Here is a 24,022-nt window from a genome sequence, read left to right as displayed (position 1 = left end):
CGCTCTCTCACTAACTAAATATGCAAAAGAAGAAGAGTGTGTCTTCCTCGGCAGGCAGCGTGTCGCACGGCGACCTAATTGGACGCTTGAATGTAGCCATTTATTCACACTGGGGGGTATCCAATTAGGCTCTTTTGACATCAGACACTACTTTTTTTTAGCCTAATTGTCTGTTATTATAACGCTATAGGAAGGAGATGTGCTCCACACTTTGGGGAATAAAGATCACCTGCAGATGACAATTTCTCTAGATTTTGTTCAGGCTACGGGGCTTTTTGTTACCTTCTTTAGAAACAAAATGGATGTCTATTGTATAATTTCTTCTCAATCAATATTGGGATGAATAGATGTAAATATGTTTGCATGATAACATATAACATTCTCCCGCTGGCAGCGACAGTGAAGCACGTCATTTTTAGTGTGTGTTATTTATAACATCTGACAGACCACCCACTAAAACTTTCCTCCACTCTTGTCTTTGTCAACGAAAAAAAAAGGGCGTCAACGTAATTTTGATCATTTACATTTAATGTGATATAGTAATGTTTTGCTCTATATTATCATATTCTACATAGTTAATTGATGCATTTCAAATGCAGTTGTATATTTGTGCACAAGATGACAGTAATAATTCATTGGACAAACTGTGTCACGTTTCGGCATGTCTGCTGGCGGCGTGACCCCAAGTTGCAGAGACGGCAGGCGACGTGAAAGTACAAACAAAAGAGCACCAGTGGGGCTGCATCAATTAAACCAAGGGTGAGCAAAAATTATGTAAAGCAAAGCAAGGCAAGACAAAAAACACGTGAGTAGTATGCCGACAGGCACACGACAAACAAACACTACAACTTTGAGCATAAGAAAGCAGGTGAAGGAAAAAGGATAGTGACTGAAAATGGCAAATAAGAAGAAAATAAGGAATACAACAAACATACGTCCAAAACAGTTGTCGGAGACACATGTAGGTTTTTTTGGCGCAATGTGTGTGTAGGAGGGTATTTGCCGGGTTAAGGTAGGTATTGGTCATGTTGGTATGGGTGTAGCTGTGTGCTCACGGAAACAGGAAGTATTTGAGAACGTTTATTCACCTGTGTCAATTGAGGAAACAGGACCGAGGAAAGGTTTAGGATGCTGTATGTCCTGACCTGGAGGTCATGTCTCATATTAGGTTTGTTATGGTTCTCCTATGTTCAAGCATGTTTTCGCTTTACTTACTCTTCTTGTTGCCTTGGACACTGATTAGACATTCCTGTTTCTGTTTAGTAATTAGTTTCCTCACTTGTTGCTTCCTTTAATCACTCCCCTTTATATTCTGAAGTTACCTAGCTTTAGTTGCTGGGTTAATGCTCGCTCTATGGTACATTTGCGTTCTTCTTGCTTTTTGCTCCCTTAGTAGTTTTCTTGCCACAACAAGGACTGTTTGCTTTTGGCGACTATTTTCGCTTTTTGCTCAAGCTATGCGAGTGTCTTAATTTGGTATTTCTGCTTTGCCTTGTTGAATTAAAATGGATTCATATTTGAAAGCCGTTCCTGCTGCATACTGCTTCTTCTTCATGGAAATCCATGGAAGTCCATGGACACAACCATCACAGCAATGCGACCTGAATGCAACAGATTGACCCAGCCAAACGAAGTGTTCTTCTCCAACAAGGACAAGTAAAGGATCCTCCTCGAGTTTAAAGCGGACACACAGCTGTGGGAGTGCGAGGACAAAATGGAGCTGTTCGAAGAGGATCTTGTTTCCGACGTGATGGTAGCATGGGGTCAGCTCATAGCAAAGGAAACGGAAGCAGAAAGCCACTACCTTTACCAATCGCCAAGGCACCCGGAAGTCGTTCCCAGCGCTTTTCCCGGATGCTTCTCCTCTTCTTTGGATCCCGGCATGGACAGCTGCTCCTTCCTCGCTTCGCCAGCACGAGGCCGGTATGATTGATGCCCCCCTTACTTCTGATCACACGGCTTGAGCTATCCAGTGCGGTCAAGAGGCTTGCCCGACGCACCAAGGTGACCTTTTGCCACCAGTGTCTGAAAAGACTGTGGCGGTGCGGCCTGATGACGTCACACTCCCAGCTACAGAAGCACGCGTGCGCACACGAAGGCTCGAGCGGCGGGCACGTGCGTATTCAGTATAAACACTTTTCCCTCAACTTTGTCTACCAGGCAAACCAGTGACATTAAGTCAACTACTGCTGCCTTTATGGACATTTTGTTCTATGACTAATGAAGCCAGTCAGCCTCGCAAGGTTCAAGCTCAGCCCCCAAATTACCGTGTTCCGCCCGCCTAGGTTCAAACTCTGCCCACCTCACCGACCCATTTTGTCAAGACCCAAGCTTCTGCACTCCCTGACTCGCCACCAATGCCGGCTCCCATGCTTCGCAAAGCCCACCTGCATCTGGCGTCTTCTCCCGCTGAGGGCACAAAATAGCTCATCCCACCACCTCAAGATATCGTCTTGAATCCGCTTCCTTAGGAGAGACTGGTGCTGGTAGCTGTGCAGCTGTTGACACACAGCTTCCGCCAGTACCAGTTCTTTGTCCTGCAAGGCCGCCACCTCCTTCAAGGGTGCTACCCACTTTCAGCAGCAGGGGCGGCGTCAGCATCACCTCTGGAGATACCGATATTTCTTCCTTCTGCCAAACCGCAACATCCTGAAAGTCAGCCGCAATCTACCAGGGATCCCCCAGAGAAGTACAGTGCGGCGTGGATGGACAAGTTGTACCGGAAGGTGTTGATTGAGTTGGAAATGGAGGATCCACTTCTTGCTTCGATGCCCGAACAAGTTAAGCTTGCTCCAGTTTTAAAGCCTGCTCAAGCCAAGCTTCTAATTCCTTCACAGTCCTACAACCATCTGCTCCAGCTCTGCAAACGCCACAAGCTACTTGAGTGTGCCTGCAGACGCCACAAGCTACTCCAGTGGGCCCGCAGATGCCACCGCTGGACCTTTACAGCTTCTGAAGAGCCGTCCTTGTTCAAATCAGCCTCATCGGCCACGAATGTGGGTTTTTTTATGGACACCCTCCACGCCGTCACCAGCAATGCTCAGGTGTCGATTCTTACGACTGCCGGTGTGCCACTACCGCTCTTGTCTGCCTCCTTGTAAGCCATGGATGTGGCCATTTCGTGGACGCCCGCCCCGCCAGCTGCAGCCCTGTTCAACTCGCCGACGCCGCCTGTCTTTTCCTGTGTGGCTTCAGGGACCTTTGGCCTGGCTACCCGCCGCCAACTCCTCCCGCCTGTGACTTTGGACTTCTATTTTGGCTTTCTGGGATGTTTTGAATCTGTCCCTGAAGGGAAGGAGGAGAGGGTTACTGTCATGACCTGAGAGGGCATGTCTCATATTAATTTTGTTGTGGTTCTCCTATTTCTAGTTCTGTTCCAGCGCGTTTTCCCTTTGTTTACGGTTGTTGTTGTCTTGGACACTGAATACACATTCCTGTTTGTGTTTAGTAATTAGTTTCCTCACCTGTTGCTTCCTCTAATCACTCCCCTTTATATTCTGTTGTTAGCCACCTTAAGTTGCTGGGTCAATGCTAGTCCTATGCGAAATTTGCGTTCTTCTTGCTTTTTCGACCCTTAGTACTTTTCTTGCCACACCAAAGACTGTTCGCTCTTGTCGACTATTTTTTATTTTTTGCTCGGCGCTAAGTTAGGGTCTTAGTTTGGTATTTCTGCCTTGCTTTGTTAAATTATAATTTATTCCTACCTGAAAACCGCTCCTGCCGCTTCTTGCTTGTTCTTCGGAGTCCATAAGAACACAACCATCGCAGCAATGCGACCTGAACGCAACACTGTATTTTTCGTTTACTCCTTTTTTGTGCCATATCGCTTTGTTTTACTCCATACCACTCTACATTACACCACAGCAAGTCATTATTCCAATGAATATGTTTGAAGAAAAAAAAAAAAGAGACTTAATAAATCCACTTCAAATGCACTCAAGAGTTACTACCTTTGCAAAGCGCGTCATTCAAACACAGAACCCATCCCTGCCTGTCAGCGACCAGTTGCCCTATAGAAGCTGAAGATGAACAGCACAAGTAGACGGAAGGAGCAAGGGCCAAGTCTTTGGAAGAGAAGAGTAGTGGCAAAACTAATGACAATCTGAGGAGAACTTAGCCTCTTAAAAGAAGTGTGGGATACTTCTTCCTTATCTGTATTTTACTTTAATAAATGTTTGGGTAGAATTTCATTAAACAAAACCAGTTTTCTTTTAAGTAATATGGAAAATGTATCACAGCTGTGTATATATTTTATGGAGAAGTGTATTTAATCATAGAACTGGCACCTGATGTTATTAAAAAGTATAGATTTTGAATCGAAAATTGTTTTGAATCGAGAATCGATTCAGAATCAAATTGTTACCCCCAAGTATCGAGTCAAACCGTGCGGTGCCTAAAGACACACAGCCCTATTAGCTAGGTAAAGGAGGCGGCACACAACACCCAATTGCTGGCAGACTGACAAGCAGAGTACAGCAACCTCCCAAAACAAAGTTAAAGTACCAATGATTGTCGCACACACACGAGGTGTGGCGAAATTATTCTCTGCATTTGACCCATCACCCTTGATCACCCCCTGGGAGGTGAGGGGAGCAATGGGCAGCAGCGGTGGCCGCACCCGGGAAGCATTTTTGGTGATTTAACCCCCAATTCCAACCCTTGATGCTGAGTGCCAAGCAGGGAGGTAATGGGTCCCATTTTTATAGTCTTTGGTATGACTCGGCCGGGGTTTGAACTCACAACCTACCGATCTCAGGGCGGACACTCTTAACCACTATGCCACTGAATAGGCCCAATAGTCATAACTGTAGCATACAATCAATCAATCAAAGTTTATTTATATAGCCCTTAAACACAAGTGTCTCAAACACAACAACATCCTCAGCTCAGATACCACATCGGGGCAGGAAAAAATTCAACCCAATGGGAACAACGAAACACCTTGAAAAGGACTGCCCAACTGGCTTAATACCCTAATTAAATACACATTTCATAATTTAATGTATACACACACATATACATTTATATATCTATAGAAAAAAAAAAAAAATATATATATATATATATATATATATATATATATATATATATATATATATATATATATATATTTATATATAGACTTATATTCGTTAGGTCAGGAAAAAACACAGAGGCAAAACAGGCTTGTAGGGATGAAATAGCCTCCAGACCTAACGAATATTCCGCTCTACCCCGGTATTGAGCACTGTCTAACGGATAAACCACAGTAACCTTGGCTATATAGACATTAGAACAAGAAAGTTTGATCATATTACACCTATACTGGCTCACCTGCACTGGCTTCCTGTGCACTTAAGATGGGACTTTAAGGTTTTACTACTTACGTATAAAATACTACACAGTCTAGCTCCAGCCTATCTTGCCGATTGTATTTTACCATATGTCCCGGCAAGAAATCTGCGTTCAAAGAACTCCGGCTTATTAGTGATTCCCAGAGCCCCCCCCAAAAAAGTCTGCGGGCTATAGAGCGTTTTCTATTCGGGCTCCAGTACTATGGAATGCCCTCCCGGTAACAGTTAGAGATGCTACCTCAGTAGAAGCATTTAAGTCCCATCTTAAAACTCATTTGTATACTCTAGCCTTTAAATAGCCCCCCTTTTTAGACCAGTTGATCTGCCGTTTCTTTTCTTTCTCCTCTGCCCCCCTCTCCCTTGTGGAGGGGGAGAGATACACAGGTCCGGTGGCCATGGATGAAGTGCTGGCTGTCCAGAGTCGGGACCCGGAGTGGACCGCTCGCCTGTGCATCGGTTGGGGACATCTCTGCGCTGCCGACCCGTCTCCGCTCGGGATGGTTTCCTGCTGGCCCCACTATGGACTGGACTCTCACTATATGTTAGATCCACTATGGACTGGACTTTCACAATATTAGGTCAGACCCACTCGACATCCATTGCTTTTGGTCTCCCCTAGGGGGGGGGGGGGGTTACCCACATATGCGGTCCTCTCCAAGGTTTCTCATAGTCATTCACATCGACATCCCACTGGGGTGAGTTTTCCTTGCCCTTATGTGGGCTCTGTACCGAGGATGTCGTTGTGGCTTGTGCAGCCCTTTGAGACACTTGTGATTTAGAGCTATATATATAAACATTGATTGATTGATTGACATGTATATAGATATACGTTATATGTATATATGTATGTATATATTTATGTATGTATGTATGTATGTATGTATGTATGTGTTTGTGTAAAAAAAAATCTGTATATGTGTGTGTATATATATATATATATATATATATATATATATATATATATATATATATATATATATATATATATATATATGTATAGATATGTATTTTAGAAAAACTATGTATAAAAATGTATATAATTAGCAATTAAATCATTCGATATCATCTGAAATATTTATTCTAAATGTATTGTTTTATTTCTTTTTGTATTCTTTTACAGAGGATCCAGAACACAACTGACACACTCCTCGATATGACGGGACGAAACATGACGGACTTCTTGGTCAAGACTTATAAGCACTCGGGCAAAACAAGGTATCTGGTGTTTTTATAACTTATTAAGTAAACTGTGTGGAAATGTGATGTATATATACTATATGATATATATAAGCTATATACTGTATATACATCTATATTTATTTCTTCAGGTATGGCGGGATTTCTGTTGGAGCAGTCAACTCTCAAGTGCGTCTGAGTGAGGCAGCCATTGAAGCCATGATGGAGGATCTGAAAAGTCTCTTTGGTTCAATCCTGGTAAGCTACATTTTTAGTTATTATTATTCTAAGATATACTGCATACTCTATATAGATATGCATTATCATGGTATAACATGACATAACGGCGCACAATAGCACAACAAAGGAGGTCAGTCACTCTCGTCACTGTATCACTTAGCATTAAATACAATTCATCTGTCATTTGCCTGCTCATACTGCTTACCCCTGCTAGTGTTGCTAGTGTAGGTAGTTCACACCCTCAAACCTACGCAGACGTACAATAGACTTTGTCGCCTCGCTGGCTGAATATTTCCCTATCAGTGTCACTGTCAGACTAATAATTTTCTGCCAGTACTAAAAGCCCCCCAAAGAGTCAGAGTCAAAGAGCCACCAACCCACGATACTCCCCAAATTGTGGGACAAGGCTGTCCTTGTCAAAGACGGTGGAGATTACCTTTTAACTGGAGTCTGCTGCTCATTCAGCATCACATATCTGGCTCCGACCAGACTCCACACTCTACCCCACTGGCACAAAGGGTGGCCCCAGCTGCATAGCTCGCTGACCCGTCCTCCCCTCACGTGGACTTTGAGGTGGGATTGCACTGCACCACAACATGGCGGTCTTGTGGAAATTGTTCAACTGTGTATGCATCAGCCGGCCCGTCCACACAACTAAGGTGCAAGCACTGTTGTAAGATGAACCACTTTTGTAAAGTGGTAATGCCCGCACCCACCTCTGCTCATTTCCGCTGCTAAATCCTACCACGAGTCATTCAGTGTGTCTTGTGAAATAAAATATAGTAGTACTACACGCAGATACAACTTGAATGGATATCTTGTTTATAGAATATCCCATTTGTACAGGGTCTGACCAGGTATCAATTACGTATATTATCAGTAACCTCCCAACAAAAGATAATTGATTTCAACTTTTTTGGATGGTGTATGTGTTTAAATGATAAATGGGTTGTACTTGTATAGCGCTTTTCTACCTTCAAGGTACTCAAAGCGCTTTGACACTACTTCCACATTTACCCATTCACACACACATTCACACACTGATGGAGGGAGCTGCCATGCAAGGCGCTAACCAGCACCCATCAGGAGCAAGGGTGAAGTGTCTTGCTCAGGACACAACGGACATGACGAGGTTGGTACTAGGTGGGGATTGAACCAGGGACCCTCGGGTTGCGCACGGCCACTCTTCCACTGCGCCATGCTTGCTGGTATTCTATCTAGTTTTATGACCCTGTACAAGTCACACTGACATTCAATACTGACATCACATGGACTAAGATAAGACCTTCTGGAGGAAAGTTCTGTGGTCAGATGAAACAAAAATTGGGCTGTTTGGCCACAATACCCAGCAATATGTTTGGAAGAGAAAAGGTGAGGCCTTTAATCCCAGGAACACCAAACCTACCGTCAAGCATGGTGGTGGTAGTATTATGCTCTGGGCCTGTTTTGCTGCCAATGGAACTGGTGCTTTACAGAGAGTAAATGGGACAATGAAAAAGGAGGATTACCTCCAAATTCTTCAGGACAACCTAAAATTATCAGCCCAGAGGTTGGGTCTTGGGCGCAGTTGGGTGTTCTAACAGGACAATGACCCCAAACACATGTCAAAAGTGGTAAAGAAATGGCTAAATCAGGCTAGAATTAGGGTTTTAGAATGGCCTTCCCAAAACCCTGATTTAAACATGTGGACAATGCTGAAGAAACAAGTCCATATCAGAAAACCAACGAATTTAGCTGAACTGCACCAATTTTGTCAAGAGGAGGGGTCAAAAATGCAACCAGAAACTTGCCAGAAGCTTGTAGATGGCTACCAAAAGTGCCTTATTGCAGTGAAACTTGCCAAGGGACATGTAACCCAGCAGATTTGGTCCCATTTTCAGTAGACCCACAATAAATTCATAAAAGAACCAAACTTCATGAATGTTTTTTTGTGACAAACAAGTATGTGCTCCAATCACTCTATCACAAAAAATCAAGAGTTGTAGAAATAATTGGAAACTCAAGACAGCCATGACATTATGTTCTTTACAAGTGTATGTAAACTTTTAACCGCGACTGTAAGTGCTCTGTTGCTGTTGTCCAACAACGCTCCTTTTTCCCCATACTAACGCACTTTGACCTGTCATGTCCCTCATTTAATGACCTCTTAGGCCTCACCATTGTCACCTCTCAACTGCAGAACCCCGTAACATTTTTGTTGAGGGCACTGACTCCGACAGAGCAAATATTTTGGGGGAGACAGAGACGTTGGCATGTGTCTAAGCCTATGAACAGTGGCAAAAGTACCGGTGTGGTGGCACCTTTTGCTGCATAGCCACTCCTGGCGACAAACGGCCAGGGTCACAAGCCACTGCAGCGGTGATATGGTGGATACGGTAGATATGGTGGTGCTTAGATTTGAAAACATAATTTGAAGGGAAACATACCTTTTATGTTCATAGCAAAAGTTTTGGATCTTTTAGTTCAAAATAGGAAAATGTATAACTTTGTCCATGTTATATAAATATATAGATGACAAGGGGTTAGCATGTTGGCTTCACAGTCAAGAAATTGAAGGTTGAATTTGTGGAGTTTGCATGATTTCCACGAGCTTGTGTGTATTTTCTCTCCGTGGCTTTCTCCCACATTACAAAAATATGCATGCTAGACTAATTGGATACTCAACAATGTCAACAGGTGTGAATGGTTTTTTGTCTATACGTGCATTGTCATTGTCTGGCAACCAATCCAGGGTGGTAAGCTCCATCTTAGTGACCTTAATGAGGACAAGCAGTATAGAACATTGATGGATAGATGGATGGATACAGTATGAAGATTTATGTGTGTACATTAAAGAGTTTCCTGTTTTTTATTTCCATTTAGGGAAACATGACTGATGAGATGTTCAATACCAGTGAGACTCTGCTGAAGCGGCTTGGAACAAAACACAACGTCAAGGTAGGATTGTAATGCTTTAAAATGATATCTTTGTCTAGCATTTTTGCAGTAAGTGCGTACAAATGGCAGATTGGTGGTTCAAACCCCGCTCCCTCCATCCCAATCACTGCAGTTGTGTCTTTGGAGAAGACACTTTGCACACTTTGCCTCCAGTGCAGTCCACACTGGTGTATGAATGTGAACAAATGTTTAGTGGTGGTTAGGGCTGAAACGACGCGTCGACGTAGTCGACGTCATCGGTTACGTAAATACGTCGAGGACGTTTTTGTTCGTCGACGCGTCGCATATTTACGTCACACTACCGTCATGGCGGAGCGCAAAGCAGACGATGCGAGCGGTGCGAGCGAGGGGAAAAAAGCACGCCAAAAGTCGTCAAAAGTGTGGGAGTATTTCAATAAACGGCCTAAGAAGAAACGCTACTTTTACTCCGCTACTTTTATCTACATTCAGCTCGCTACTCGCTACTAATTTTTATCGATCTGTTAATGCACGCTTTGTTTGTTTTGGTCTGTCAGACAGACCTTCAAAGTGCTTGCCTTACTGGTGACGTTTCACTTCGTTCCACCAATCAGATGCAGTCACTGGTGACGTTGGACCAATCAAACAGAGCCAGGGGTCACATGACCTGACTGGCTCCGAGCTAACTTCGGGTGTTACCATTTAGTGGTCAATTGTACGGAATATGCACTGTACTGTGCAATCTACTAATAAAAGTTCCAATCAATCAATCAAAAGTGTGAAGGAAAAAAGACCCTTTTTTATTTCAACCGTAAAGACTGACTGCACAGTTCCTGTCTTCACAATAAAAGTCCCGCTCCATCGCGCCTGCGCTTTCAAAATAAGAGTCTCCGAAAGCCAGCGCAAACAAGCTAGCAAGCTACGGAGTTTGCCGCCAATGTATTTCTTGTAAAGGGTATAAAAACGAATATGGAAGGTGGACAAATAAGATGCCAAATAACAACCACTTTCATGTGGTATTAGACAGAAAGGAGGAACTTTTTTTCTCCTCCATTTGAAAACGTGGACGTTACCAGCACTACTTCCTGATTACAATCAATGCAAGTCATCAGAATCAGGTAATACACCAACTTATATTCAACATGCATGTATAATTATTAAAACACCTTTAACATGTAAACAAAAACGGCAAAATAAATAGATATAAATTATATACTGTATATATCAATGTATGTATATATATATATATATATATATATATATATATATATATATATATATATATATATATATATATATATGTGTGTGCGTGTGTGTGTGTGTGTGTATATACACACATATATATATATATGTATATATATATATATATATATATATATATGTATATATATATATATATATGATATGTGTGTGTATGTTACTCAGTACTTGAGTAGTTTTTTCACAACATACTTTTTACTTTTACTCAAGTAAATATTTGGGTGACTACTCCTTACTTTTACTTGAGTAATAAATCTCTAAAGTAACAGTACTCTTACTTGAGTACAATTTCTGGCTACTCTACCCACCTCTGCTAATAATGTTGTTGTATGCACACTGTGTCGAGCGGAAATGGCCTATCATAGCAGCACAACGGCAGCGTTCTTGCCATCACCATCAACTAGTCAATCGTCCGCGTGAGTATACGTTGTCATCATTACACAAAAACATGAATGTGTCATTTGTATCTGCGTTGTAAATTCATAAACTAAAGCACCGTTTCGCTCTGAGAGGAGCGTTTGGCGTGCCTGTTCAGTGTTTACAAAGACGCGCTCCTCTTTAACGCTAACGTTAATTAGTTGTGCAAATACCTTTTACAACATTAACAATTACGTATACTATGTACAAACGAACAATTAACTTTCACTTTAATCATACTATCATTGTTGTGTTATTAAGCAAAATAAGCAAAAGTTTTACTTTTGTTGAAATGTTTACACTGTTGTTACAGAATATTTCGTTTTGAACTTTTTTGTATTGGATGTTTATCTTTATTTTTGCACATTTTAGCAAATAAGCAATACTTTTACTTTTGTTGAAATGTTTACACTGTTGTTACAGAATATTTCCGTTTTGCACTTTTTGGAATTGGATGTTTATCTTTAGTTTTGCACATTTTAAAGCAAAATAAGCAATACTTTTACTTTTGAAATGCTTATACTATTGCAGAATATTAAGATTTGCACTGGATGTTTACTTTTATATTTGCACATTAAAAGCAAATAAGCTACTTTTAATTTTGTTAAATGTTTACATTGTTACAGAATATTTTGTCATGTTGTTGTCAATGTTGACTGAGTGGCCATACTTTTTTTTTTGTAAATAAAAGCCATGCCTTTTGAAAAAACTGGCCTACATTTAATTTTTCATCTTCATTTTAAATTAAAAAAAAAATCGGTAAAAGGAAAAATAATCTATAGATTAATCGAAAAAATAATCTATAGATTAACCGATTAATCGAAAAAATAATCTATAGATTAATCGATAGAAAAATAATCGTTAGCTGCAGCCTTAGTGGTGGTCGACAAAAACGTTGGTGCAAATTTGTAGTCAAGTTTCTTTCAGTCAACCCAGGTTAGTGAATGAATAATGGGGTCTTCTCAATGTAAAGCATTTTGGGTCTTTAAAAAAGTAATTATATAAATCCAGTCCATTATTATTAACATTTGCTGCATCATCATTGGCATGATGTCCAGCGCTTCCTCCACTTACCCAGTACCCCAGTCAGCCTCACCAGTCAGGGCAAAATGGTTTCCTTAGTTCTACACACTGATGTCCATCATTCTCAACTCGTAGGTGGAGCAACTGAACGAATGACTTGACATTCCTTTTGACTTGTCTTTGCATTAATATACTGTGGAGTGAGCAAACCTGCCATATTTTTGACTCGATAGATACATTTCAGTCTTTATATTCATTTATATTAAGAAAACCCTCATCAACTGTTTTTCCGGGACTTCTTATTAAAAATGGGGGAAAAAAATATTGGAAGTTTCTTTAAAGCGGGACAAGACAATGAGGACAAATAAAGAAATTATACGTAGAAAATTAATATTTTATCGGACATTTAGTTTTTTTGTGGTTTTTAATAAAATGCAAATGTATTTGATTTAGTTATTGAATACAAATCAAACCAGCCGTGTTAATATATAAATGGTATAAAGAGAACCCATAATTTAGTGGCTCTTTGGCTAGTTCGGTTCTGTTGGATTATTTATCTTCGTTGCCTTATTCTTTTTAATACATCTATTTTAGCACCACAACAAAACTATCAAGCTGTGTGTGTGAGTGTGTGTGTGTGTGTGTGTGAGAGCCAACAAATGCATTTTCTTTTAAAGAAGTCTCGCTAGCAAGACTTTCCCTTCTTGTCCTAATTAGCATGGTGCCATCAGCGGGGAGTCCGCCTTTTCCTCTTTCATCCATTTTTGTTTTTTTTTCTTTTCTTTCCACCCCAAGAGCCAAGAGCTATGAGAATCACTTACATTAAAGGAAGAAAGAACAATGAGCAAAAAATGAAATGAAAAATACAAAATTTGACTCAGAGCCAGCAGTGAACAAAAATACAGGGACACATGCCTTTGAAGTTCAAGGGAGCACTTGCGAGGGTCCCGGGTCACTTTGACTAGACACGTTAGTTTTTCTGCACAAAACTCATCCAACAGTGCCGATAGGTGGTTTGTTTCAAACTTTTCTTTAAAAAAAAGGTTGCCAAATCACAGTGGCGGGCCGTGCATTTCACACCTAAGCCTTCAGTGATGTCCTACTAAGTCCGACTTTAATAAATACGTCTCCTGATACCTTAATTTATGTCATCACATAACCACGGCTGGAGAAATACTATACCGAAACACACTTGTGCACTACTGAGCATTGAAACATCTCAATAGTGTACAAAACGGGCTATATTCCGGCACATTTAAAAAAAAATAAACCTGCATCAGCAATGAAAACATATCTCTCTATCACTTGTGAGTCACAAGTGAGTATCAAATCAAAGGAGGCATTAATATCACGTTCAACGTGAAGCAACCTAGGAGGCCTTTTGTCAACAACTTCTGATTTGATTGGCTATCGCAACTGTCTATCAACTGTATGTTCCCCGTTAAACCTGCTCAGTGGCCTTGTGGTTAGAGTGTCCGCCCTGAGACTGGAAGGTCATGAGTTCAAACCCCGGCCGAGTCATACCAAAGACTATAAAAATGGCACCCATTACCTCCCCGCTTGACACTCGAGCATCAAGGGTTGGAATTGGGGGTTAAATCACCAAAATGATTCCCGAACATGGCCACCGCTGCTGCTCCCCTCACCTCCCAATGGGTCAAATGCAGAGAATAATTTCACCACACCAAGTGTGTGTGTGAGACTATCGTTGGGACTTTAACTCTAACTTTAACTTAACTTTAACCTGCGCTGCACAGACCACCACATTGTTGATTTAGAAGGCCTTCGGCAGGTTTCCTACAGCGCTGGCAACAAGCTAGCTAAATTTTGATTGGATAAAAGCTCTAACGCAAAAACAACAACACTGGAACTTAATAAGACATGAAGAAAATGTGATGAATACTTGTATATTTTGGGAAAGTAAATTAAATTAGTACAAATTAAATTTACTGGTATTAATTCATGATCAGAGAAGGCCTTGCTGGCCAGATGGCCCATCCCTTCCAAATCGTTACGACTTTAGGCATGCCTTAATACTTTTGACTATGCAGAGAATAACAACTTAAAGAAACATACACAGAGGCTTTGCCAAGTCTCTTGGGTTACTATGAAACAGCTAAGGACAATTGTTCTTGTCCACAGGTGTGGTTCTACAACAAGGCCTGGCACAGCGTGGTGTCTTTCCTGAACGTGGCCAACAATGCCATCCTAAGAGGGAACCTGCCGGTGGGACATGACCCCCGCCTCTATGGCATTACCGTGTCCAACCACCCCCTCAACCTCACCAAAGAACAGCTGTCCTTCGTGGCCCTGTGAGTCCAAATAATAGTTGTATACATACTATGGTGTCCTAATGTATCCTAAATATCCTATTATTAATAATAATAATAATAATACATTTTACTTATAAGGCGCCTTTCTGGGCACTCAAGGACACCGTACAAAATCAAAACAATAAAATCAAATTGGATAAAAACAACAACAACAACAACAACAAAGATAGAGAAGATAAGATGATTTCAATGAATAAGCAGTCAGGAATAGGTGTGTTTATTGTCGGAGATGCTCGGTATGACAGGAGTGTATAGTATATTATTAGGAAGCTAATTTGTTGTTTTTTTGCTGTCCTCATTTGAAGTAGGATGAAACTACAGGACATGATGTACTGTACATTTTTACTCCCATTGCTATATTGCTTTATGTTACTAAATGTTGGTATGTTTGCATTTTTAGTCAAGTAGTAATCTGAAATCACTTTAATCAAGTGGACATCTTGTTATTGCTGTTTGTTAGCATGCTAGCGTTTAGTATTGTTAGCATTTCCATTGCAGTAAAGTTAAAATAGCATCAGATTACACACCCAACTCATAAAAATGTTGGTTAAAATTGCGTGTCTGAGGTGAATAACTGTCCATGTTGAATGTCCAGGGCTACGACATCCACTGACGTTGTGGTATCCATCTGCGTCATCTTCGCCATGTCCTTCATCCCCGCGAGCTTCGTCCTCTTCCTCATCCAGGAGCGTGTTAGCAAAGCCAAACATCTTCAATTTGTCAGCGGAGTCAATCCGACTGTTTACTGGCTGGCCAATTTCGCCTGGGACATGGTAGGCATCACAATATTAAAGATACTATGTAGTCAATTGTCATCATAGTAAAATTCATAATGATAATAACGTTTCTCATATTTTGCATGTGTCAGTGCAACTACGCCGTCCCGTGCGTCATCGTCATTGTGATATTCCTGTGCTTCCAACAAGAATCATATGTCTCGCTGGCCAACCTGCCTGCCCTGGTTCTGCTCCTGGTTCTCTATGGGTAAACCCTAATTTTAACTGTTTAACTACCGGTATGTTTGTTTTTTTGATAGATGTTTACGTTCTTTTTCTTTTTTTTAAGCTAATAGCAACACAAGCTAAGTTAGCACTGAGACAGATCTAGAAGGATACATCATGCCCTATAGTCAGATGATATTTCAAAAGACAATGGTTACAGTGCTTTAATGCGAGCATAACAAGATCATAACGTTAGTACAGAAACTGCCATGGCTTCTTTAGAATGGCTTTATATCATCTCTTGTGGACATTATGTCCAAATAAGAATTGATGAAGTGTTAATGTGATAACAGTTACTGTGCTAAGTTATAGGAATATTGTTAAATCCATCATACAACGCGGTTTGGAAAGAGAATTGCTAAAATGTTAACATTCTAACAGTTGTATGCCAACATAGCAAGATCGTAACTTTGGTACAGAAAGTGCTACGGCTGCTCCAGAATTTTACACCATGTCTTGTGGATATTATTTTTAAAGGATGATTTAATAAACACTAATGTACTAATACTTAGTACGCTAACATGTAGAAATATAGCTACGTGAATACAGAATATTCTTTGGCACACCCTCAAGGGCTTTACACCATTTTCTGATGTTAGATCTGAGTCTAAAATGCTAATGAGGCTGAATCAAGTTCTAATAGTGCTAACAGTTGATATATTAAGTTAGCAACTTCACTGAAAGAAACCACTATTGTAGCTCTAAATTACATCCATATTTTTAGATGTATATTGATATTGTTCTTGTGGTGGACACAGGTGGTCCATCATCCCCTTGATGTACCCGGCGTCCTTCATCTTCAGCGTTCCCAGCACTGCCTACGTGGTGCTAACATGCATCAACCTCTTTGTCGGCATCAATGGCAGTATTGCCACATTCGTAATGGAGCTCTTCGATGACGAGGTACTTAGTCAAGTGTCCACTAAACTTATAGGCCTAAGTCAGCTTTATCGATACCATGTCTGTGTTTGTGTGCCCGCCCCCAGAATGTGTCGTACATCAATGACATCGTCAAACAGGCGCTCCTCGTCTTCCCTCATTTCTGTCTGGGAAGAGGATTGATTGACATGGCCAAAAATCAAGCCATGGGTACCCTCTTCAGCAGCTTTGGTAAGATAGCATATCAACTGTTAGCATTTGAGGTATTCTGCATTAAAAAAGGATCTGACTATAGAGCCGGGGTGCCCAAAGGTTTTAAACTCCAAGGGCCAAAGTGAAAATGCGCCAAACAGCAATTTTTACAATGCAACAGCACCACAAATGAGTATTTCAGTCTCATACCAGTGTATTCAAAGTAAATATATAGTAGAGATTGTCAAACAGCTGTGTGCCTAATTCAGTTAACATGCAATGCTGCATTTTTTATGTCAAAACATTCAAAACGGTCATTTTCGGCAGATTTTGCTTTTCTCGAAAAAGCTCCTCCTAGGTATTTACTCCAATCGCTTTCAAATTTTACCCAGACACATTAGACATACGGAGGATGTTATATATTGAAGCGTTTAGGTTTTCATTATCGGACGTGGGCAAAGGATGGCGACCAAGATTATCCTTCTTCATAGACTTTACTGTGCGCTACTGATCAGCCTGTAAAGAAAAAAAGTATAGATTTATAAATAAAAATGTCAGCTCAGTCACCAGAATTTTACCGTTTTTTACACCAAATTACTGTCAATTGAAAACTGTACTACTGTTGTTTGCGTGTTATAAAAGCTGACAATTTTTTTTTACCATTAAATTCTACGGCCATTTTTTCACAGTGCATTACTGTAAATGGAAAAATGGTACCACTGACGGTTTTACGGTAAATTTCTCGCAAGTGAGCTGCCAGGTTGTGACTGTAAAATCTACTGACTTTTTAGCCTTGCGGACATGCCATCAAAAATTTTGTGCAGCTGGAAAGAGGTCAGTTTAAATATGTGTTACATTTGATACGACGGGCAAAATTTGGCCCGCGGGCCCCACTTTTGGCATCTCTATGATAGAGCATATTGTACAATCATTACTATCTTACTATATGTTAGCATTTAAAATGTATTTAAAACATTAAATTGTTTAAGCTATCTTCTGTTCCTTTGCTCTACTGCTTTGTTTTAGCATACAAACGGTTATCTTATTTTAGCTTTCCTCATTTGAAATAGTATGAGACTATAAGTCGCCATAAATAATCTTTATGGTACTCGGGTTGCTATTTTGGTCACATTTGTTAGCATTCCGACGGATGGATTTAGTATGTTAGAAAGTGCATGCTAGTGAGCATTTTCCTGGTGGTAAAGTAAAAATAGCATGATTTTCCAAGTCCAACATGTTAAACAGTTTCAAATTGTGCAGTTAAAGCTAACTGCAGGGAAAAAAAGGAAAGATGAATTTTTAACAGTCGTAAAAAAAACTATTTTCCTGTCGGGGCAGAATAATTAACATGTTAGCATTTTGGTACTGTCATCCGTTTACTTACGTGTTTTTTTTTTTGAGTCTAAGTGGCATATTAAGCTGTCACACATAAATATATCAAAACACTTCAAAGAGCGGCTTGCTGTCGGTGTGACATCTTGTTGTTTTGATGATTTCCCTGCTCTATTTACTTCAATTAGGAGAGAACCGCTTCAAGGATCCTCTTAGCTGGGACATGGTTGGCAAGAACCTCTTCGCTATGTCCATACAAGGAGCGGCCATGTTTCTTATCACCATTCTCATCCAATACAATTTCTTTTGCAAACCAAGGTGAAAACATGCTACATTTGCCGACAAAAATGGTGATCATAAGTAACAATTTGTTTGTTTTTTAAACAGGCGTACTTCCGCAAAGTTGCTTTGCACCGAGGAAGAGGACGTTGACGTTGCTCGAGAACGGGATCGGGTGTACGCAGGAAAAGCCCAGAATGACCTTTTGAGGACATACGATCTAACTAAGGTGTTGTTTTGTTTTGCTGGGGGGACAAAATGCTAACATGCTAACAGTCACAATGCTAAGATATAGACAAAAATGCATAAACTGTACAGTTAATGTTTAAGAAAGCCTACATTTGGTGAATGAATCACATTATACTATATATACACCGGGCACAACTATCTACTTTTTAAGAAGTATGCAAACATATCCCAGTCACCCATCCTCTATGGCTCCTCTTACTCACACACCACCATGTGTTCGTCTAGCAGGGGGATTAGCACAGTCAAGCAACATCGGGGGAAAATGTATTTATTTGGTCTTCTACCCAAAAAAAGACTGCACATTTAAAACTACAGTATGCAACGTATTACCTTAAAAGACCAGTAGAGTGGAAAAACAAGTTGACTTCATATGCTTAACAGTGTTTTATTGTATCCATTAAACCACATCCAATTGTGTTTACTACCCGCAAAGTATCGTTTGAGCATCCCAAAATGCCACAAATTCAGCCAGCCAATTTGAATATTTCTCTCTGAATATCTTCAGTATTTTCCATTGATTCTAGTGTAGTAACGCTTCTGCAGATCAGTCATACTGGAAATACGCAAAATTTGGAAAGGGATGTGCTGTTTATCATTCACAATCCCTGAGTCAATATATTGAGGGTCCTCTATTCCGCCCGTTATATTCTCTTTAAAGACATCCGCAAACCGCCAACAATGTTCCATTTACTTGTAGCGACCAGATTATTAACCAAATATGAGTAATATTGTTAATTTAAGTGCTAATGCAAACGGCCTATTTTAGCGGCGCATTGATAGTCGTGAACTAATGCTAGCTTACGCTGCTATTGCTGACACACTAAGACGACGGCTGCTTCTGCTTCGTCTCAAATTTGCTTAAAGTAAATTCTAGATTACAATTTATGCATCTCTCACCTGGTAGTAGACAAATGTGGCCATGGGTTGACACGCTGGTTGACTTTGACATCCTCCAAGATGGCAAAAAAGACACAAAAAGACGCATGTTGTGGCAACTTTTTTTTTGCGCCCTTCGTGAGGATTGCGATTGAAGCTTCATCTAAACAGGATTATGTGAGCGACCGTCCGTCAGTACACAGCTAGCTCGACAGCATATGGACTGTAGCTGTAATAACAAGCATGATGTTCCGCACGTATCATGATCGATATTATAGTGACTGACTTGATGGACAGTTGTCTGTTTAGTCCAAGTTTTTTCCAGTTGATCTTGGGTATGCACGCCATTTATGTCAGCATAGCTTGGCTCTAAATTCCACATTTACACTATCAAATCACGCCGACCTCACTCTTTCAGGCTTCCTTCTTGCTGCTCCAGCATTTCACCCTCTTCTTCGTGCTCACTTCTATAAGCAGCAGTTTATACTCCGTTGGTTGGTTGTGAATCCTCATTTGTCCAACAATAGTTGTCTTTGTTGTCTGTTAAAAAGTCTACCATGGTTAAAACACACACGTTTGTTTCCGGGATGAAGGAATACACATTTGTTGCCGGAAATCGGAAGTGCGCTGCTATGGAAACGGACATAAATGCGTGAAGGAAATCAATTCCGGTATTGTCTATAAATGTTCTCATTCATCTCAGGGCATTCAATCGATCGCAACTTAACTGGTTTGTCTTAGAAGACGTTTCGCCTCACATCTGAGTAGGCTTCATCAGTTCATGCTCATACACTAAGATTGGTCAGAGAAGTTCCGGTATTGCTTAAAATGACCAAAATACGGTAAATATTGAACATATTACATATTGTTATGAATTATCTGTTACTACATTATTTATATAATAGGAGCGTGTATATAAAACGTTGATGGGGGTTTTGAAGTTGTTTTAGAGGGCTGTCTGTGCCTTATAATTAAGTATTTTAGTTTAAAAAAAAAAAGGGATGACAAACTAATTTGTCTTCCTGGCGGTCAACCCCTCCAGGTCTAATCACAGGATTTAGAGAAAGGAATGGTGAGCAGAGCCCATGAAGGAGCCTCCTCATTGGCTGACGCGATATATAGTGAAGTGTGTGCACGGTGCAAACTTGTTTTCAGTAAAGCATGGTTGCCGAACACCCACCTGTAAAGATTGCAATACCTGCGCTTGCTGTTACAGCATATACTGCTAAAAAAAAATTTTTTAAAAAGGAAATCACAGGAAGAAAAGAAAGACGCTGTACGTCTAAAACAAAGAAGCCAAAACTCGAATAAATATTGGTCCGGCGAATTCTAGATGGAGGGCGTTGCGGGACAGTCTTGCACTAACTTTGGATGTGCAAGTGACTGTTTTCCTTCTAGAGAGGTAATCTAATGTCCCATGTTCCTATATTTTGTGTGGCAACGTGTTAGTATGTTTACCAATAGTTACGCGATTGCTGTTCTGTCTATTATAAGCAGAGACATAGTTTGGTTTTTGTATTTATATTTTTGCTAAATCTTTGTATAGTATATGGCGATATTATAGCTTAACAACATAAATGTGTATTTCTTAATTAGAGTAAAAAAAACATTTATTTTCTGCAACAAAATACGAACTAGGGGATCCTTTGATGCAACTTCAGACTGTCAACAACCTATGCGTGTGCACGTACAGCTCTCGTGCGCTATTTCGTGCACTTCCAGAGAGAAGGAGACGAGAAGGGACCATCAGCAAGCTGCGCAGAGGGGGCGGGATTTACAGTTTGAATTCTGCCTGGTGACACAAGATTCAAGTACATTTAAATAAATGGAGTAAATTTGTGCACTAATGATAAAATGTTGCCAAACATTTAAAGCTAGCACGCGAGGCATGCCCCCTTGCTGGAAATACACAGTCAGGAGACCATCAGCAGACAGACAGATGCATGGAAATATGAAAAACCTCTGTTTTTTAATTGATTCAAAATCTTGAAAAATAAGAATTGTGATTCAATTAATAATCTATTTTTTGACACCCTTAATACTTTTTGACAACTGTCTTATTTACATGCACAGTACAAACTATTCTCAGTCTCATTTGCTCACTGCAGGTGTATCCAGGGAAACGAATCCCAGCTGTGGACCGTCTGTGTGTGGGCATACCTGCGGCAGAGGTGGGCCAAATATTTATTTTTGGATTTTACACAAGGAAACTGCTGTTCATGACTTTAGTGGATTTTTTTATTTTCTAAAGAAAGACAATCATGAGGTGTTTGTATGTTCAGTTATTTTGCAAGTGAATTACGTTCTGAATTAAATATTAAACAAATACCACAAAATAAGAACAGTTTTATTAAGAGCTCTGTGTGGAAAAAATGGGTAAATTATTGACCAATAATGAAATATAATATAAAAAAAATCAAATATGTAATTCTTATTTTTGTTTTTAAAAAGGCCTGTCAAACAAATAAAATATTTGAACGTGATTAATCAACATTTTCCAAGAGTTAACTCATGTTTAATCCTGATTAATCTCAGATAGATAGACTTTTTTTCCATTTTAATTAAGTGTACCTTATAGATGTCAAAGTTTTTAATACTATCAACAATGGGACTGGACAATTTGTTTGCTTTATGCAAATATTGTTTTAAATGTATGCTGCAGCTCATGACAAGATAGACATGAACACTCCTTTAATGACAATAAAAGAATTAGCCACGGTGCGCCAATGTTGATGGTGATTTTGTATCCTTGGCATCATTTGTATCCCCTGCTGATGCAGCGCTTGCATTTAGAGGGATGGAACTTCTCTTCTGTGTTTAGATACCAGCTATGCGCATGAATAACACAAAATGTGGATTGTTAAGATCACAGTTTGATGGTGAAAGATGACCTGAGATATTTTTAACTAAATAAATGCTTATGATATTCTGTGCAATTTGTGTTATGCCATTTAATCATATTCATGTTGCTGCAGAGTCTTAACCTAATGTATTTTGTGATTTAGTGTAATATTGCTACAGTAAGCGATCAGCCTGCTGAACAGGACTATCATCCAGAACATGTTAAAAGGAATGTACACATTATTTCAGCCTGCCAGAAAATGTGCCCTGTATCATTCTCAATTGATGTACAAGCATGTATTTAATAAATTAAAGAAAATTCAAAATGTATCATAAAATGTTTTTAAATATTAAAAAAAAAATTGAAAAATAGTATTTTTTTAAAAACTCTGCCATCCATCCATTTTATACCACTTGTCTCTTTTGGGGTCGCGGGGGGTCGCTGGAGCCTATCTCAGCTGCATTTGGGCGGAAGGCGGGGTACACCCTGGACAAGTCGCCACCTCATCGCAGGGCCAACACAGATAGACAGACAACATTCACACTCACATTCACACACGAAGGCCAATTTGGTGTTGCCAATCAACCTATCCCCAGGTGCATGTCTTTGGAGGTGGGAGGAAGCCGGAGTACCCGGAGGGAACCCACGCAGTCACGGGGAGAACATGCAAACTCCACACAGAAAGATCCCGAGCCCGGGATTGAACTCAGGACTACTCAGGACCTTTGTATTGTGAGGCAGATGCACTAACCCCTCTTCCACCGTGCTGCCCCTAAAACTCTGCCGTTGAATACATTTTTTTGTTAACTCCTGGTAACTTTGACAGCCCTAAAAATAAACAAATTTAAAAAGTCTGATGCAAATATTTCATATGTATAAATATTTTTGTTTTAATTTTCAATAATATATTTCATGTGGGGCAGCAGTGGTTAGCGCTGGTGCCTCACAGTGAGAAGGTCCTGGGTTTGAGTTTGTATGTTTGCATGTTCTCCCCGTGACTGTGTGGGTTCCCTACGGGTACTCCTGCTTCCTCCCGCCTCCAAAGACATGCACCTGGGGATAGGTTGATTGGCAACACTAAATTGGCCCTAGTGTGTGAATGTGAGTGTGAATGTTGTCTGTGTGTGTTGGCCCTGCGATGAGGGGGCGACTTGTCCAGGGTGTACCCCGCCATCCGCCCCCCGCAACCCCAAGAAGGACAAGCAGTAAAAAATGGATGGATGGCCATTTCATTTATAAACTGAAAATCAAAAGGTTTCTTTTATATTTCATTGAATAACTAACAGTATTTCATTTCTGTCAGTTCAGTCTTTGAACACATAATTTTAATGTATACATTTAATTTTAAGATTAATTTAAAGTTTTGTGACAACTAAAGTCAAATGTGACAACTCACTTATTAGATCATTACATTGGGTATTAAAATCAACACATTAAACATCATTTTTTATGTGTATTCTTATTATAGTAGTAAACGGCACAGAAAAAATGTCTACTGTTTTAGCACCCCTTTTATTGCGGTACCAACCGCAGTGGTAACCTATTTTCTATGCTGAGTAGGACTTTTAAATGTCTATATTGGACTTATTTGCTTTTTCTTTCCAACATAATCTGAAATGCTGACAAGCGCTGGTATAAATCCTTTCCTCCTTGCCCACTGTTTACTCAGAGCTCAGTGGAAATGCCAAGATCAGT

At 40.2% G+C, this 24,022-nt stretch overlaps 1 protein-coding gene across 1 annotated transcript in view; it reads left to right on the top strand.

Annotated features, from left to right (window-relative positions):
- Window positions 1-24,022, top strand: part of LOC133605614 (phospholipid-transporting ATPase ABCA1-like) — a 212,824-nt gene that overhangs the window by 163,857 nt on the left and 24,945 nt on the right. Inside the window, exons 33-43 of the mRNA XM_061958842.2 lie at window positions 6,454-6,548; window positions 6,662-6,767; window positions 9,612-9,686; window positions 14,487-14,656; window positions 15,273-15,450; window positions 15,546-15,661; window positions 16,437-16,581; window positions 16,665-16,788; window positions 18,270-18,399; window positions 18,469-18,589; window positions 21,594-21,656. Of these exons, the coding sequence (XP_061814826.2) occupies window positions 6,454-6,548; window positions 6,662-6,767; window positions 9,612-9,686; window positions 14,487-14,656; window positions 15,273-15,450; window positions 15,546-15,661; window positions 16,437-16,581; window positions 16,665-16,788; window positions 18,270-18,399; window positions 18,469-18,589; window positions 21,594-21,656 (1,323 nt within the window). The remainder of the gene's footprint in view (window positions 1-6,453; window positions 6,549-6,661; window positions 6,768-9,611; window positions 9,687-14,486; window positions 14,657-15,272; window positions 15,451-15,545; window positions 15,662-16,436; window positions 16,582-16,664; window positions 16,789-18,269; window positions 18,400-18,468; window positions 18,590-21,593; window positions 21,657-24,022) is intronic.

This window comes from Nerophis lumbriciformis, linkage group LG05 (assembly GCF_033978685.3).
Source record: "Nerophis lumbriciformis linkage group LG05, RoL_Nlum_v2.1, whole genome shotgun sequence".
NCBI lineage: Eukaryota > Metazoa > Chordata > Actinopteri > Syngnathiformes > Syngnathidae > Nerophis > Nerophis lumbriciformis.
The sequence above is the reverse complement of the archived record's forward strand: the minus strand, read 5'-3'. Positions and strand labels throughout refer to the sequence as shown.